Genomic DNA, 14,641 nt, shown 5'->3' with positions numbered 1-14,641 from the left:
GATGTGTGTTGTTTGCCCTCTTTTTATTGAAAACCTTTACATGAAACTCTAGCAACTTATAGCAAAAACTATAAGTGAAGATCATAAAGTTCATTGGTTCATCACCACTTAGTTATATGTGTGTGTGAATGTTGCCCTGTGATCTCATTCAGGATGAATGCTCCCACCATGTGCTCGGTGTTTGAGAGATTGTCTCTATCTTGACTGAACCCTGGCTCGGATATACCAGTTACTGAAAGTGAATGAATGAACGAATAAACATTGTGCAGGTGTAGATGTTGTAGTTGTAGATGGATTATATATGGATGTTTAAATTGACAATTGTTTTAAATGTGTAGAGAGTAAACGTTAATCTTGCTACCTGCACCTGACATTAAGTTATGTTATTTTTTAGCCAAAAAGCAAGCTTGTTTAACAATAAAAAATCTTTTAAATGATATCTAGTTTCATTCTGAACTCTATTTCTTCTGTGCCACAATCAAGTTCACACAGCAGCAGTGTGCAGAAGTCATGTGCTCGCTCTTCAGCAGCACAATAATCCCAGTCAGGTGAATAGGTCATTTTTCAAAACACTATGGTAATGTTACACAGTTAGCACAGTAAAAAATATTGTAAATATTTAGGTTCAAGGTCATGCAGCAAGCAGTCAGCCAGATGTAGGACAGTAATAGATTCAGTGTGTACAGTGTTTATATAGATTTGCACACTTCTACACGGGCTTACATGAAACTAAGATCTAAAGCATTATTTAGTGTAAGATTCTAAAAATCACTAATTGAAGCTGTAAAACTTGGGAGAAGATAAGATTTTAGCAGAAATAGAAAGTTTAATAATAAAATAAGGCAGTGGAGGGGTAGCTCGTCTTCATGTAAAAAGAAGCATCTTGTGGGGTTTGAATAATGATGTGAGATATCTCAATTACTGATACACATTTTAAGTCGACTTCAAAGGAAGGTCTTTAGGGTACCAATAATTTTTAATAATATACAGTGCATCTATAAAGAGTGAAACTCTAATATATTTTACATTGATTACAGGTAAAGTGAAATATAATTATTTGCTTGTTTGTTTATTTTGAGGAGTATGGCTTACATGAAAATCAAATAGCCAATATCTCAAAATATGTTATTACATTTTTAATCAGACAGGATAAATACTGTGTATCTCTTAGTCAAGTTCAGTACGTGCAACCACAACCATGGGGAAGACTGCTGACTTTACAATCCAGAAGACGATCATCGACACACTCCAAAAGGAGCCAAAGAAGGTTATTGCTGAAAGGGCAGGGATTACAAGGGATTCCTGTCCCAAGGAAGATTGTCAAGCAAGAACGTCATAAGAAGTAGAGTGGAGCTGGAGTCAGTGCATCAAGAGCCACCACACACAGACATCTTCTGGGAAAATGGGCTCCAACTGTTTCATTCCTAGCATCAAGCCTTGGAGACAACTTTAGAAGCATGTTACCTAGGGTAAGGAAAAAAGTACTGGATGGTTGTTTTTGTGCTCTATAGTCCTATTTTTTACATTTTTATGAAAGAAGATTTAGCATTTCATTTGTAAAGCAACATCCCAAAGTCTGAAGAAAGAGTGGAGACACACAAAATCAAAGTTGCTTGTAGTCCAGTCTGAGGTTCCCATAGTTGGTGAAGATTTTGTGTGTCTGGTGTACAGTAGGTCCACTGTGTTTAATGAAGTCCAAAGTCATCTAAGTAGCCATCTACCAGGAGATTTTAGAGAACTTCAGGCTTCCATTTGCTGACAAGCTTTACTGAGATGTCCATTTCTTTTTCCAGCAGGACTTATCATCTGCCTTCAGTGCGAAAACTACCACTAGCAGTCATGGCCGTGATATTACTGGACTTGATTGGTCAGGCAATTCACCTGATCTGAACCTCATAGAGAATCTATGAGTACTGTTCAGAGGAAAATGACAAACACCTGACCGAACAATGCAGACAAGCTGAAGGCTAGTATCAAAGCCTGCTCTTCAATAACTCTTCAGCAGTGCCACAGGCTGATAGCCTCCATGCCATGCATCATTGATGCAGTAATTAGTGCTAAAGGAACCACAACCAAGTATTAAGTGCATAAATTAACATACTTTTCAGAAATTACTTTCATGAGCTGTAAGCTGTAATCATCAAAATTAAAACCGTAACATATATATTAAAATAAAAAACTTAATACATATACATAACACAAACATTTAAAGACATTAAATAATTCCGTTTATATGTAATGAATCTAGAATATATCAGTTTCACTTTTTTAATTAAATAAAAAAAACTTTTTCATGATTAAGATTTTTGAGATGCACTGTTTGTAAATATTAATGATAAATGAATGTATCACAGGCTGCTTCAGGTCTATGTGTGTGGAGTTTGCATGTTCTCCTCGTGCTTGGTGGGTTTTCTCTGACATGCAGATTAGGCTAATTGCCATTTCCAAATTGACCGTAGTGTGCAATGGCCTGGCACGGGTCCAGGGTGTGCCCCATCTTTTGCTCCGAGTCCCCTGGGGTAGGCTCCAGGCCTCACATGACCCTGTACAGGATAAGCAGTTATGGAAAATGAGTGAGAGTGAGTGCATCATAAAGTTTACAGTGTAGTAGTGAGACAATTTGCTGACAATTATTAGTCTGTCCTGTTGCCATTGTGATTTGTGATTAAATGATGCACTTATGCAGGGATTGTGAACATGCTTAAACAAGTCAATAAACACACATTTACAAGACTCAGTAATTAAGTGCCTTTTATCCACTTTAAGGATTTTAAGACAGGAAAAAAGTTAAAAACTTGTTTTATCATACTCTGCTAAAAGAAAATAATTTACAAAATGAAATACGACATGCATTTAACTATATTTAGGATTTTTGATTACTTCCTATCATGTACTCTGTAGCTCTCTGTTAAAAAAAAAACTCTCAGTGACCCAAATGAGGACAGCAGATCTGAATCACGGATCTGTTTAGTAGTTAAGAAGTCTCTCGTGACTTCTGCTGGCCTGCGGCTGTCCCACCGTGAGAGACAATATGGCCAGTAAATACTTTCATCATGGAACAGTTGACATCTCTACATTAGTGCATGAGGAGACAAACAGGAAGAAAAATGTCCCAACATGCATCACAACACGCAAACTTTACAGAGATCCCAGGCCTTTTAAATCCAAACAGGAAGGAGTTACTATACCCTTTTCCTGATGCCAAATGTCTCGAAAGATAATCGGTTTAATTGTGAGAACTATGAATGAAGTCGTCCTGTATCTGAGCTATGACATCTATTCCAGTTGTAACTTAAGTATGCTACAGCAAAGTATTCCTCATTTTTAAAAAAAGTCCCATAAGTGGCCAGCAGATGAGAAACATCTTGGTTGGAGAAATTATACACAAGAATGCACATGAAAATGGACTTGAACCAAGCCTCATCAGATTACTTAAAGTTCTAGTCCTAAGAGAGATGGACACACTTTGTTCTGACATCAGTATGGGAATAATAAAAAGGAGAAATGTATATAAGTAAGCTACAGCTTTCATACTCTTATATATCCACAATGAATAAGACAAAAAAGTTAAATCATATTAATAAGACAAGTACTGTGTTAGAATATACAGATGTTTATCACAAAATGGTTTTCTTTTGTTATAACTTCAAAATGCAGCAATACAACTGGCCTATAATAGAGAGACTGTGAGATAGTTGGAGATATTACTCATATATTTTGGCAATGAACAAAAAGTTTGCATGTTTGTAAGAATGTGAAAAAAGAAACGAAAAAGGTTTTGCTATTTACCCAAATTTAGATCTTAAACTTTGTACACTAGGTATACAAAGTGATGAACAGATAGACGGAAAATCGAAAAAACCTGCTGAAAGTTTTTGAAAAAGGAAAAGAAAGATATTTCTTGTTTTTTTTTTTTTTTTAGATTTTGCTATAGAAAAATGGTAACCATGATGTATTATCCACTCCATAATTCCCCTTTGCCCTTCTCCAAGGTTCTCTTAAATTTAATTTGGCCATTTTCCCCTTCCCAGTTAGGTCTCCTCTATTATAAAACAGCTGTCATACCAGTTTCCATACCTGACAAATGCATTTTATAATCTTTACAGCATGCACATGGTCACATATGCCCAGAATAAACTTCTGAATATGCTATCACATCCATTCTGTAAGCAAGGCCAGTTTTTCTATCTATTGTTGCATCATCAGTACTGTAGATAGGTGTACTGTACATCACTGAAGGCACTTGTTTCTTATTTGAAAATTGCATTCCAGTTATTAGTTGTATTACAGGACTATATGTCTCTAATACCTTTCCACTGCTTCCACTTCACCCAAATGCTCATAAAGAACGAGCACAAAACAATGTGGTTCCAGCCTCGGTGGGACTGTGACTACTCAGTGCAATAACAATTGTGTGGAGCTGACCTGTGTTCCTTTTATACAGCATATGTGTGTCTAGTACTTTAGGTCGAAACACTTAACAACTTAAGTACCCATTCCAAACATTTGCTTCTATTTTAATGGTCGTTTTAGTGCCACGCTAATGGTTGTCTTAATCTACTTGCTAAATAAGGTCATTTGTTACAGTAAGCGCAAACTGCAAGGTATTATTAAAAAAAAAAAAAAAAAAGTTAAAGCAGTGGCCAAATCAACATTTTTTGTTTCTGGGTGTGCATCCTTTTTGGGTTACTTTATTCAGCATACATTACAATAATTATATCAGTATGTTTCAGGATTAATAGATTTTAGTTTATAAATGTTATTGCAAATGTAATCTTGACTTTGGAGTCCATGGTTCAGGAGAAGTTGACTGGGTTTAATGACCTTTATTGACTTATGAGGTAGTTTTGAAAAGCCACTGTGATGCTTCTGTCACACAAACCTGGCAGCCCTGTAACAATGAATAGTGGCACTCTAAAACAGAGACACATCTGTATCTACATTCAGAGCAGAACACAGGTTAGATTACTCATTATCCCACATTCAGAGTGTCAAGATTTTTAAACAGGCTGGGAATATAGTCAAGCCTAAAGGAAGGACAATAGGGAAGAGAGATTTTGAGACAGAAGTGTGTAGGGAGTCTAGGCCGTCCTGGCCTTAACAGTACCTCTTTTTGGAAAACCTGGCTCTAGCCCATTTTTGAAGCTGAACCTTTGTAGAGTTAATTCACATCCTTCAACTCCTGCATAAAGATAAAGGAAATGCTAGTGCAAATCCCTATGGCTTTTATGGTTCTTTTATAAAGAACAGTGTCTCTATTATGACACAGGTAACCGTACTGTAAATCTCTTGTCCTGAACTTTAAACTCACGTGTCACCTTTCTGTAAAAGGCAAAGAAAGAATGCCAAGCTCAGTGAACTGAGCGCACTGCACACATGGCTGCTTTACAGATCTTGATTCACATAAGTACAAATCCCTGGCAGAGCTACAGCACAGCCTACACCCAGTTTAACAGGCAAAGGGGCCTCTAACATAATACAGCTGAACATATTTCAGCATTTATGCAAATACTTATGGAGTGTGTTACACATCGTAGGGAACAGAGTGAGCTAGATGTATATATGATTATTAAACTGAAAAATTGGATAGTTCTTTGAGAATTGAGACTGAACCAAAAAGGTATTGTACTCACGTCAAAGTTCAAATGGCACCATCTACAGGACATGATATGTGAGGTTTAACTACAAACTTAAAGACCATTTAGATAAGGAACATATAAAAAGTTTTAAGATGTGTGAGATGTTAAAGTAAAAATTTTATTTTCACTTATTTTCCTCTTATTTTTTATGGAGGACACATATGCTGTCAGATACAGGTGTTTAGAAAAAAAAACACTACATTTATTCCTGTTGGCTCTCAGGAATAAATATCGCAAACTATCCTTTTCCTTTTCAGTGATGTGGTACTGTCAAGGGTACATCTTTTGATCATTTCTTTGACCTGAAAATGTAAGTATTCCTTTAAAAAAAAACATACTTGAATGTTAAGGGAACACTTTTTTATTTAAAAAACAAAATAAAGACACACTACACATTTCTGTCTATACCACATACTAAAGGTACAAGAGAAACACCCTTGATGGCACCACCTTAGCAACAAAGAACCGTGTATATAAGTAACATTTTTGTGTTGGACTGCAGGATTGAATAAAGATTGCACATATTTTTTCTTCCAGGACTATGAATACCCAAACCTCTTCCAGTCCAATCAACACCAAAAGAATGATCGGTGCCCACCTCCACCTCAGATGCTTCCCGAGCGGGCGTGTGAGGTGCCCAGTTGCCGCTCAGACTCAGAGTGTGAGAGACACAAACGCTGCTGTTACAATGGCTGCACCTATGCATGTTTGGAGTCAGTTCAACCTCCACCGGGTAGGAATACACACCCATATGTAGACACACATGCAGACAAACAACAGTGTAGAATTACGGTTACATGAAGCTACAGATTCTTTACATAGTACATTTTTTAATAGAGGGGAGTGTTCAACCAAAGTTAAACCAAGTCTTTTGACTGTAGAGAATAACAGAACATAGTTATCTGGCATAGTTGTCTTAGTGGTAGGTTTCTCGCCAACCATATGGACAGCCAAGATTCAGTTCCCACCCAATGTCCAAATTCCAGCCACTGAATGCATTGTCAATCACAAGCCTGGATAAGATAGGAGGGTTGCATTAGGAAGGCCATCAGGTGTACAAAAAAACAAAAAAAAAACCTGTGCCAACTTGTGTGCAGATTGGATGGACTGCTTTGGCGACCCTTGATTGAAGCATTCAATCAGGCGTTCCATTTGCTGAATGTTCATGGGACTGAAGTGGTATCTGAGCCACCTTGGCTGGGATTGTCATTTATGGATGTACGGCATTCTTTAAAACATTTGTAGAATTTGATGTTTTACTACAGTTAAGAGTCTCAGCACAAGTCTTCTGCAAATGTCAATCATTTTTAAGCTTTCAGTCCTGGTTTGACTTGAATGCTCCTCGTATTTATGTAGGTATATTAATGATGTAGGTACATTAATTTTGTGCATTGATCAGTGCTGGACTGGTTGGTGCAACCCAAGCCACGGTGGCTTGGTGGAAATGGCTGGCTCTTGGATGGACCAGAAGAGGTTCTCCAGGGTGAGTGGTAATCATCACAACATACACCACCATCCCGATTATAACTATTTCTCTACAAAAATGCTGTTACCTTTGTGTGGTCTTTGTAGCTGAGGCATGCAGCACTACAGAAGATGGGGACGAGCCCTTACACTGTCCTACTGGATATGAATGCCACATCATCAACCCTGGAAACCCCTCTGCAGGCATCCCCAACCGAGGGCAGTGTATAAAACAGCGGGGAAACTCAGGTCTGAATTCATCAGTCTGCTATTTCAATTGTCTCAAATCTAGTTCCTGCAATATCATATTTGTGTGGGGGTTTGGGGAAATTTGTCAGATGTTACTGTGCTTGAATTCTGGCAAATAAGCCATAAGATCTGAAAAAAAATTTGGGTCTAATTTGGGTTTCTCTGTCTGTAACACAAAGATCTATAAATATGATTTTTTTTTTCACCAAAACTGTGGATACTTTTTTTTTAATATTACTTTTCATTACCATTATTATTCATAGTGCTTTTCACTTCTGCTGATAAGTGCGACTTTCTCACATTGCAAAAGTCACAATTTGATCAAGTCAACCACATGCCAAAGTGAAATAGATTTAAACATAATCAATTAAGTTTTAATCAAATATCTGGCATAGAAAGGTTTACAAACAAGACATGGAAATCTGACCTTGAAATAATCAATGAATGCATTATCCTAACTAAATGGTAGCGTAAAGATTAGTGATCTTTCATTAATCTAAAGCAACCCTATTATTTTATCCCATATGTCTATCTGCCACTCTTCGTCATGAAGCCTGCATGGGGAATAGAGTAGGGTGGAGAGTGAGGGACATGGAAAGTTTTGTAGGTGCCTTTCTTATATACCTTCTGTAGTGAATGTGGTTAAATACTGGTCTACATTGTACCTGTCCAATGTAATGTTTCAATGTTTCAGCACAGCAAAATCCAATAAAATAAATTTTTGAAAAAGAAAAAAAAAACTTTGCACAATGCCCATGTGCTGCAGAAAGAATGGAAACTTTAAATGCAGTTGTCTTTTTTTTTCTTCTTCTTCTGGAGAACCAGATGTTTAAACCCTAGAACTTGATCTTGCTGGAAAATCCATCTGGTATCTGGTAAGCAGGTAGAAATTAAACAGTATCTGAATCCCTGTTAACAATGTTACATTATAGACAACACATATTTATAAATAATGAATAATAATGAATGAATAATAATGAAAAATAAATAAATAGCACAATAGTAAGACAATAACAAATATCCAATTTACGTACGATTGATCAGTTTAGTAAAGTTATACAAATTCAGAAAATAATTTACCAACTGGTAAAGAAATATGAGCAAAAAAAATAGAAAAGTCTTTAATTTTTTTAAACAATACAGTATACAGATCAGTATACAGATCAGCCATAACATTAAAACCAATACCATTAGAACAACCTAGGATTTGAGTTCCCCTTGTTCCACCAAAGCAGCTCTGACCTCTCAAGGAATGACATGACGCGACCTCTGAAAGTGTGTTCTATTGACTTCAGTAACCACATGTATTGGTGAGTTTTAGGTGTCTATGATCCTGTCACCAGTTTATCGGTGTGAAGTTAAGTTGCGGTGGTGTTGATGTTTTGGCTGTATGATGTATTGGAATACACAGTTTAGATGGTCGTAGCCTGAGGCACAAGTACATCAAAGATCATAAGAATTACTTATGTCAGTATGACTGACAATTAATATCAATATCTAAAGTATAGTAGTGATGGGGAGGAAATGTTCAAGTGAAACCCTGGGAAGCTCACAATTGTTGTTTTAATCTTTGCTGTTTCGTCCTAACAGGAAGTAACATAGCAGTGGGTTATGAGAAACATCACAAGCATATGGGCTGAACAGTAAGGTGAGAATTTTTTTGTAAATGTTTGAAATTAATTATGAATCTGACTGCAGTGATAACGAATTTCCTTACTCACAATTTTTTTAGATTCCAGAATGGCTGATAAAGCTTAAACCAGCAATGGTTTTTAAAAAAGTTTTATTACAGGAGTCAACTCAGGAAGGCACTCTGTCTATTTCAACAATATGAGAAACTTGCATTTACACAAATTTGTTGCCACAAATATTTAGTTTATATTATTCATGGATTACAATCTACCCATTTATGATGCGGACTAAACTAAAGTTAGCTGTAGACATAAACATGGGTTGGCATTTTACTACAACACATTGTAATTATGTCTATAAATAACACCATTTTGTCTTCAACAAAATATTTGTGTTTTATACATTGTTTATATATATATATATATATATATATATATATATATATATATATATAGGAATGCCTTTGACAAAAAAATTTAATGAAATATTTTGAATGCCCTCTACAGCACAAAGATCATTTAAAGAAATACATTATACATTTAAAGTACAATTCTATTCTTACATGAATACACTCTTGTTTTCTGATAGGTGACCATCATAGATCTACAGAATTGATGCAAAAAAAAAAAAAAAAAAAAACAGCCAACACTTTTGCAGAAACTGGATGTCCTTACCTTATGGTTTAAAAAGCTGGGTTTTGGTGATTTATTGAAGGTGCTATTATATGGAAATGTCAACATTTTCAAACACCACTCAGCATGTTATAACTGGCTAGCTTGAAACACAAAGTGCATCATCACAATATTTAATAAACCCATTTTTGGTTAAAAAATAAATAAATAAATAAATAAATAAATAATTAATAATAATAAATAATAAAAACTAATTGTATTTTTTCGAAGTGTTAAAATATTTAATCAAAGCTCAACCTAATAATGTACAAAAGAAACCCCAGGCTTTAATTTAACATTAAAAGGAATATGTTGTACAAATTCTTCTAGTTTTATTATTCATAATATTTACAATCATTTGGCTTGAAGGTGCTGTAATCTGTGTTTGTAAACAGACAACTTTGGACTCAAATGCTCATCTTGCTCTCACTTTGACACTCAGGAAGAAAATTCAGAAGAAAAATAACAATAATGAAACAAAAGTAAAAATGGATTATTAATTGTGGTCATAATGCATTGTACATTTAAAAGAGGGCTGTAACATGCAAATGCAAATTTGTATTCATGCAGGACATTCGGTTCAGTGCGCATTGTGATTTGAGTGAATACAGTCTAGCTTTAAATAGTGCTGGTTATTTTCTCCATTAATTTGGTTTATTCAGATGAATAGACGAGCCAGCATGACTCTGAGGACTTATGCCTCTGAGAAATATTGAATTTATACAGGTTTTAAAATTAGATAAATAACTGCATTTAAATTATAATCAATCATAATTTAACAATTTTCAAAATTTATCATATTCACAGACGAAGCGGGAAACTAGACATTGATGTATGTCCATGTTAATCAATCTGAAGCTAGTACTTGTATAGGCTGCACAGTGGTATAGAGGTTAACACCTCGGCCACGCACCTCTAAGTTTGAGGGTCCTAATTACCCATAGTGTGTGCCCTACAATGAATTGGCACACTATCCAGGGTGTGCCGTGGCTCATGCCCTAGGTTTACTGGGATAGGTTTCAGTTCCCCGTGACATTGTATACAGGACAAAGCGGGATAGCAGATGAATGAATAATACGTGTACATACAGTTTAACTCTTTCAAAGGCAAGAAGTATTACAGTGTACATTTCTAATGTTGTATGCAGACATGACATTTTTACATTGCTTTGTAAATGAGGAGTAGAACCCTGAGTTCACCATTGCGTTGGTCTTTTAGGTCATGAAAAACATGCCCCTCCATTTACTCTCTCAAGAAAGAAGGGTTGTGCAAAAGATATCCTGATACCTAGATGTAGGGTTTTTCTTCTTGACCAGTTTGACACTGTTTACAAGATTACAATTGAACGATAATCAGCCGCTACCTGCTTAATATTGTTTAGGTGCCCTTTATGCACACAGGTATGATCTGTATAATCAGGGACTCCATAAGTCCTCAGAAGGTGTGCTGTTGTATCTGGCATGAAGACATTAGTAGTATATCCTTAAAGCCCTGTAAGTTGTACGTTGTAGAACAATACTGGATTTTGTATTCAATACTATGAAATAACACATATGGCATTAGGTAATTAAGAATGAATAGTTCTTGCTACAACAGTATTGTCAAGTGCATTTGTAAAACCCATCGAACACCATGATGAAACTGTCTCTCATGAAGATCATCCCAGGAAAGCAAGACCAAAACTTACCTCTGCTGCAGAAGAGATGTTCATTTACAGTTACCAGCCTCAGAAATCACCAATTAATTAACAGCACCTCAGATTAGATTAGACACATCTCAATATGAACTGTTCAAAGAAGATTATTGCATATTTTGAATGTCTTCAGCATTGTTTTACAATGTACAAAGAAATAAAAATCACAAAAAAACATGGAATTGGGAGGTGTGTCCAAACTTTTGACTGGTAGAGTACTGTACACAAAAACATGCTTCATTACACTAGTCCCTCTTACAGTTCAAAATGTTCCTAACGTTTTATTCCTTTCACACCATAGCAATGACAAATATAAAGTTTTATTATTTATTAACGAACAACATATTGTATTTATTTTCTCATTTATAGCTACATTTAATGTGGCACAGTGGAAAAATGTGTTAGCTCTGTTTACCAGCTGTTCTTTGTTCCCTCTATTGAAGGAAAAAGTTTTACAAAGCAGCCTGTTTTCAAGAAACCAAAAATAAATAAATAAATAAATAACCCCCCCCCCTGAAGACTTCCCTTTACAAAAGGCAGCTTTACCTCTGATGGTACAGAAGGGCCAACAATTAGCCATTCCTTCCAAAGAAATCTAATGAATATTATTTTACACATACATACTAGAAAAATTCACGGACACTCTCAGACCATTCAAGTGCAACAATACTTTTAAGCTTAAGTAGCTCGACTTACAGTGCAAATCAGGAATACATGGCTTCACAAAACCATGATACAGAACACATTGTACTGTATCTCTTCATAATATGGATGGAGAGAGCAATGTAGTGAAAAAAGTAAACATTTTTGCAATAATGCTTTCGGTACTGATGATTACCACATCCAGAGTTATTGTGTATACCCCTCTAATTCCAACAAGCATGTTAATATATCTTCTTAAAGGACAATACTAAAGAAATGAAACTTGAATATATTTTAGTGCAGTCAATGTAAAGCTTGTATAACAATATAGATTTAATGTCCTCTGAAACTAACATACAGCGATTATTGTCAAAATAGCTGGCAACAAAAGTGAGTACACCCTACGTGATAACAGCTGTACATCTTTAACCATGCAAAGGCACATGTCCCAATCATCATGTTCATGTGTTAGTCAGCAGCCAAGTATGTCTCCAGACCTGAACCCTATTGAGCACCTGTGGGGCGTCCTCAAGCGGAGGGTGGCGATGTGTCTAACCATGTGTCTAACATCCAGCAGCTCTGTGATATCATTATGAAGGAGCGGAAGAGGATCCCAGCCACAACATGTGCAGCTCTGGTGAATTCCACGCCTAGGAGCTTTAAGGCCGACTAGATGACAATGGCGCTCACACTAAATACTGACACGTTGGACACAGTTTTGACATGTTCACTTACGGTGTACTAATTTCCGTTGCCAGTTCGTTAGACAATAAAGTGTACTTACTTTTTTTAAGGTTATTCCAACTGCACTGTGTTGGTAGAGTAAGTCTTCCTTTACACAAAGGACTCGGATGCTCTTTATCACAGTTGATGCTCTCCCACTGCGCTACAGGATGTTTATGGAGATGACACCATTGACGAGAGCAGTGTGCACAGATGGTTGAACAACACATTCAAATTGCACATTTTCGTGCAAAATGTGCCCACTTTTGCACTATTTTTAGTACAGCATTTAGATTTTTTTATTATTATTATTTTTCTGCTGTTGTCTATTGTAAATAAAATCTGTTTTTTTCTGCAGTCTACAGTCGTGGCCAAAAGTTTTGAGAATGACACAAATATTAGTTTTCACAAAGTTTGCAGCTAAACCGCTTTTAGATCTTTGTTTCAGTTGTTTCTGTGATGTACTAAAACATAATTACAAGCACTTCATAGGTTTCAAAGGCTTTTATCGACAATTACATGACATTTATGCAAAGAGTCGGTATTTGCAGTGTTAGCCCTTCTTTTTCAGGACCTCTGCAATTCGACTGGGCATGCTCTCAATCAACTTCTGGGCCAAATACTGACTGATAGCAACCCATTCTTTCATAATAACTTCTTGGAGTTTGTCAGAATTAGTGGGTTTTGGTTGTCCACCCACCTCTTGAGGATTGACCACAAGTTCTAAATGGGATTAAGATCTGGGGAGTTTCCAGGCCATGGACCCAAAATTTCAACGTTCTGGTCCCACTTAGTTATCACTTTTGCCTTATGGCACGGTGCTCCATCGTGCTGGAAAATTTTGTTCTTCACCAAACTGTTGTTGGATTGTTGGAAGAAGTTGCTGTTGGAGGGTGTTTTGGTACCATTCTTTATTTATGGCTGTGTTTTGGGGCAAAATTGTGAGTGAGCCCACTCCCTTGGATGAGAAGCAACCCCACACATGAATGGTCTCAGGATGCTTTACTGTTGGCATGATACAGGACTGATGGTAGCGCTCACCTTTTCTTCTTCGGGCAAGCCTTTTTCCAGATGCCCCAAACAATCGGAAAGAGGCTTCATCTGAGAATATGACTTTGCCCCAGTCCTCAGCAGTCCATTCACCATACTTTCTGCAGAAGATCAATCTCTCCCTGATGTTGTTTCTGGAAAGAAGTGGCTTCTTTGCTGCCCTTCTTGACACCAGGCCATCTTCCAAAAATCTTCGCCTCACTGTGCGTGCAGAAGTGCTCAAACTGCCTGCTGCCATTCCTGAGCAAGCTCTTTGATGATCCTATAAATTGTTGATTTAGGTGCAATCTCAGTAGCCACAATATCCTTGCCTGTGAAGCCATTTTTATGCAACGCAATAATGGCTGCACGCGTTTCCTTGCAGGTCACCATGGTTAAAAATGCAAAAACAATGATTTTAAGCATCACCCCCCTTTAACATGTCAAGTCTGCCATTCTAACCTAATCAGCCTGACATAATGATCTCCAGCCTTGTGCTCGTCAACATTCTCACCTGAGTTAACAAGACGATTACTGAAATGATCTCAGCAGGTCCTTTAATGACAGCAATGAAATGCAGTGGAAAGGTTTTTGGGGGATTAAGTTAATTTTCATGGCAAAGAAGTACTATGCAATTCATCTGATCACTCTTCATAACATTCTGGAGTATATGCAAATTGCTATTATAAAAACTTAAGCAGCAACTTTTCCAATTTCCAATATTTATTTAATTCTCAAAACCTTTGGCCACAACTGTACATGCCATTATTCATATTCTTTAATGTCAAGGTGGTATTAAGTCACCTGCATTAACCACCATTTTTGTCTTCAGAGTAATGGTGTTACAGAAAAATTGTCTACATTACATTAAATGTCAAGACAAAATGCCAAGCCCATCA

At 36.5% G+C, this 14,641-nt stretch overlaps 1 protein-coding gene across 1 annotated transcript in view; it reads left to right on the top strand.

The window, feature by feature from the left end:
* wfdc1 (WAP four-disulfide core domain 1) overlaps positions 1 to 9,830 on the top strand; it is a 14,196-nt gene extending 4,366 nt beyond the window's left edge. Inside the window, exons 2-6 of the mRNA XM_053500769.1 lie at positions 6,177 to 6,372; positions 7,039 to 7,122; positions 7,212 to 7,352; positions 8,943 to 9,000; positions 9,573 to 9,830. Of these exons, the coding sequence (XP_053356744.1) occupies positions 6,177 to 6,372; positions 7,039 to 7,122; positions 7,212 to 7,352; positions 8,943 to 8,992 (471 nt within the window). The 3' untranslated portion in view covers positions 8,993 to 9,000; positions 9,573 to 9,830. The remainder of the gene's footprint in view (positions 1 to 6,176; positions 6,373 to 7,038; positions 7,123 to 7,211; positions 7,353 to 8,942; positions 9,001 to 9,572) is intronic.
* Positions 9,831 to 14,641: the final 4,811 nt, after the last annotated feature.

This window comes from Clarias gariepinus, chromosome 7, assembly GCF_024256425.1.
Source record: "Clarias gariepinus isolate MV-2021 ecotype Netherlands chromosome 7, CGAR_prim_01v2, whole genome shotgun sequence".
Taxonomy (NCBI): domain Eukaryota; kingdom Metazoa; phylum Chordata; class Actinopteri; order Siluriformes; family Clariidae; genus Clarias; species Clarias gariepinus.
The sequence above is the reverse complement of the archived record's forward strand: the minus strand, read 5'-3'. Positions and strand labels throughout refer to the sequence as shown.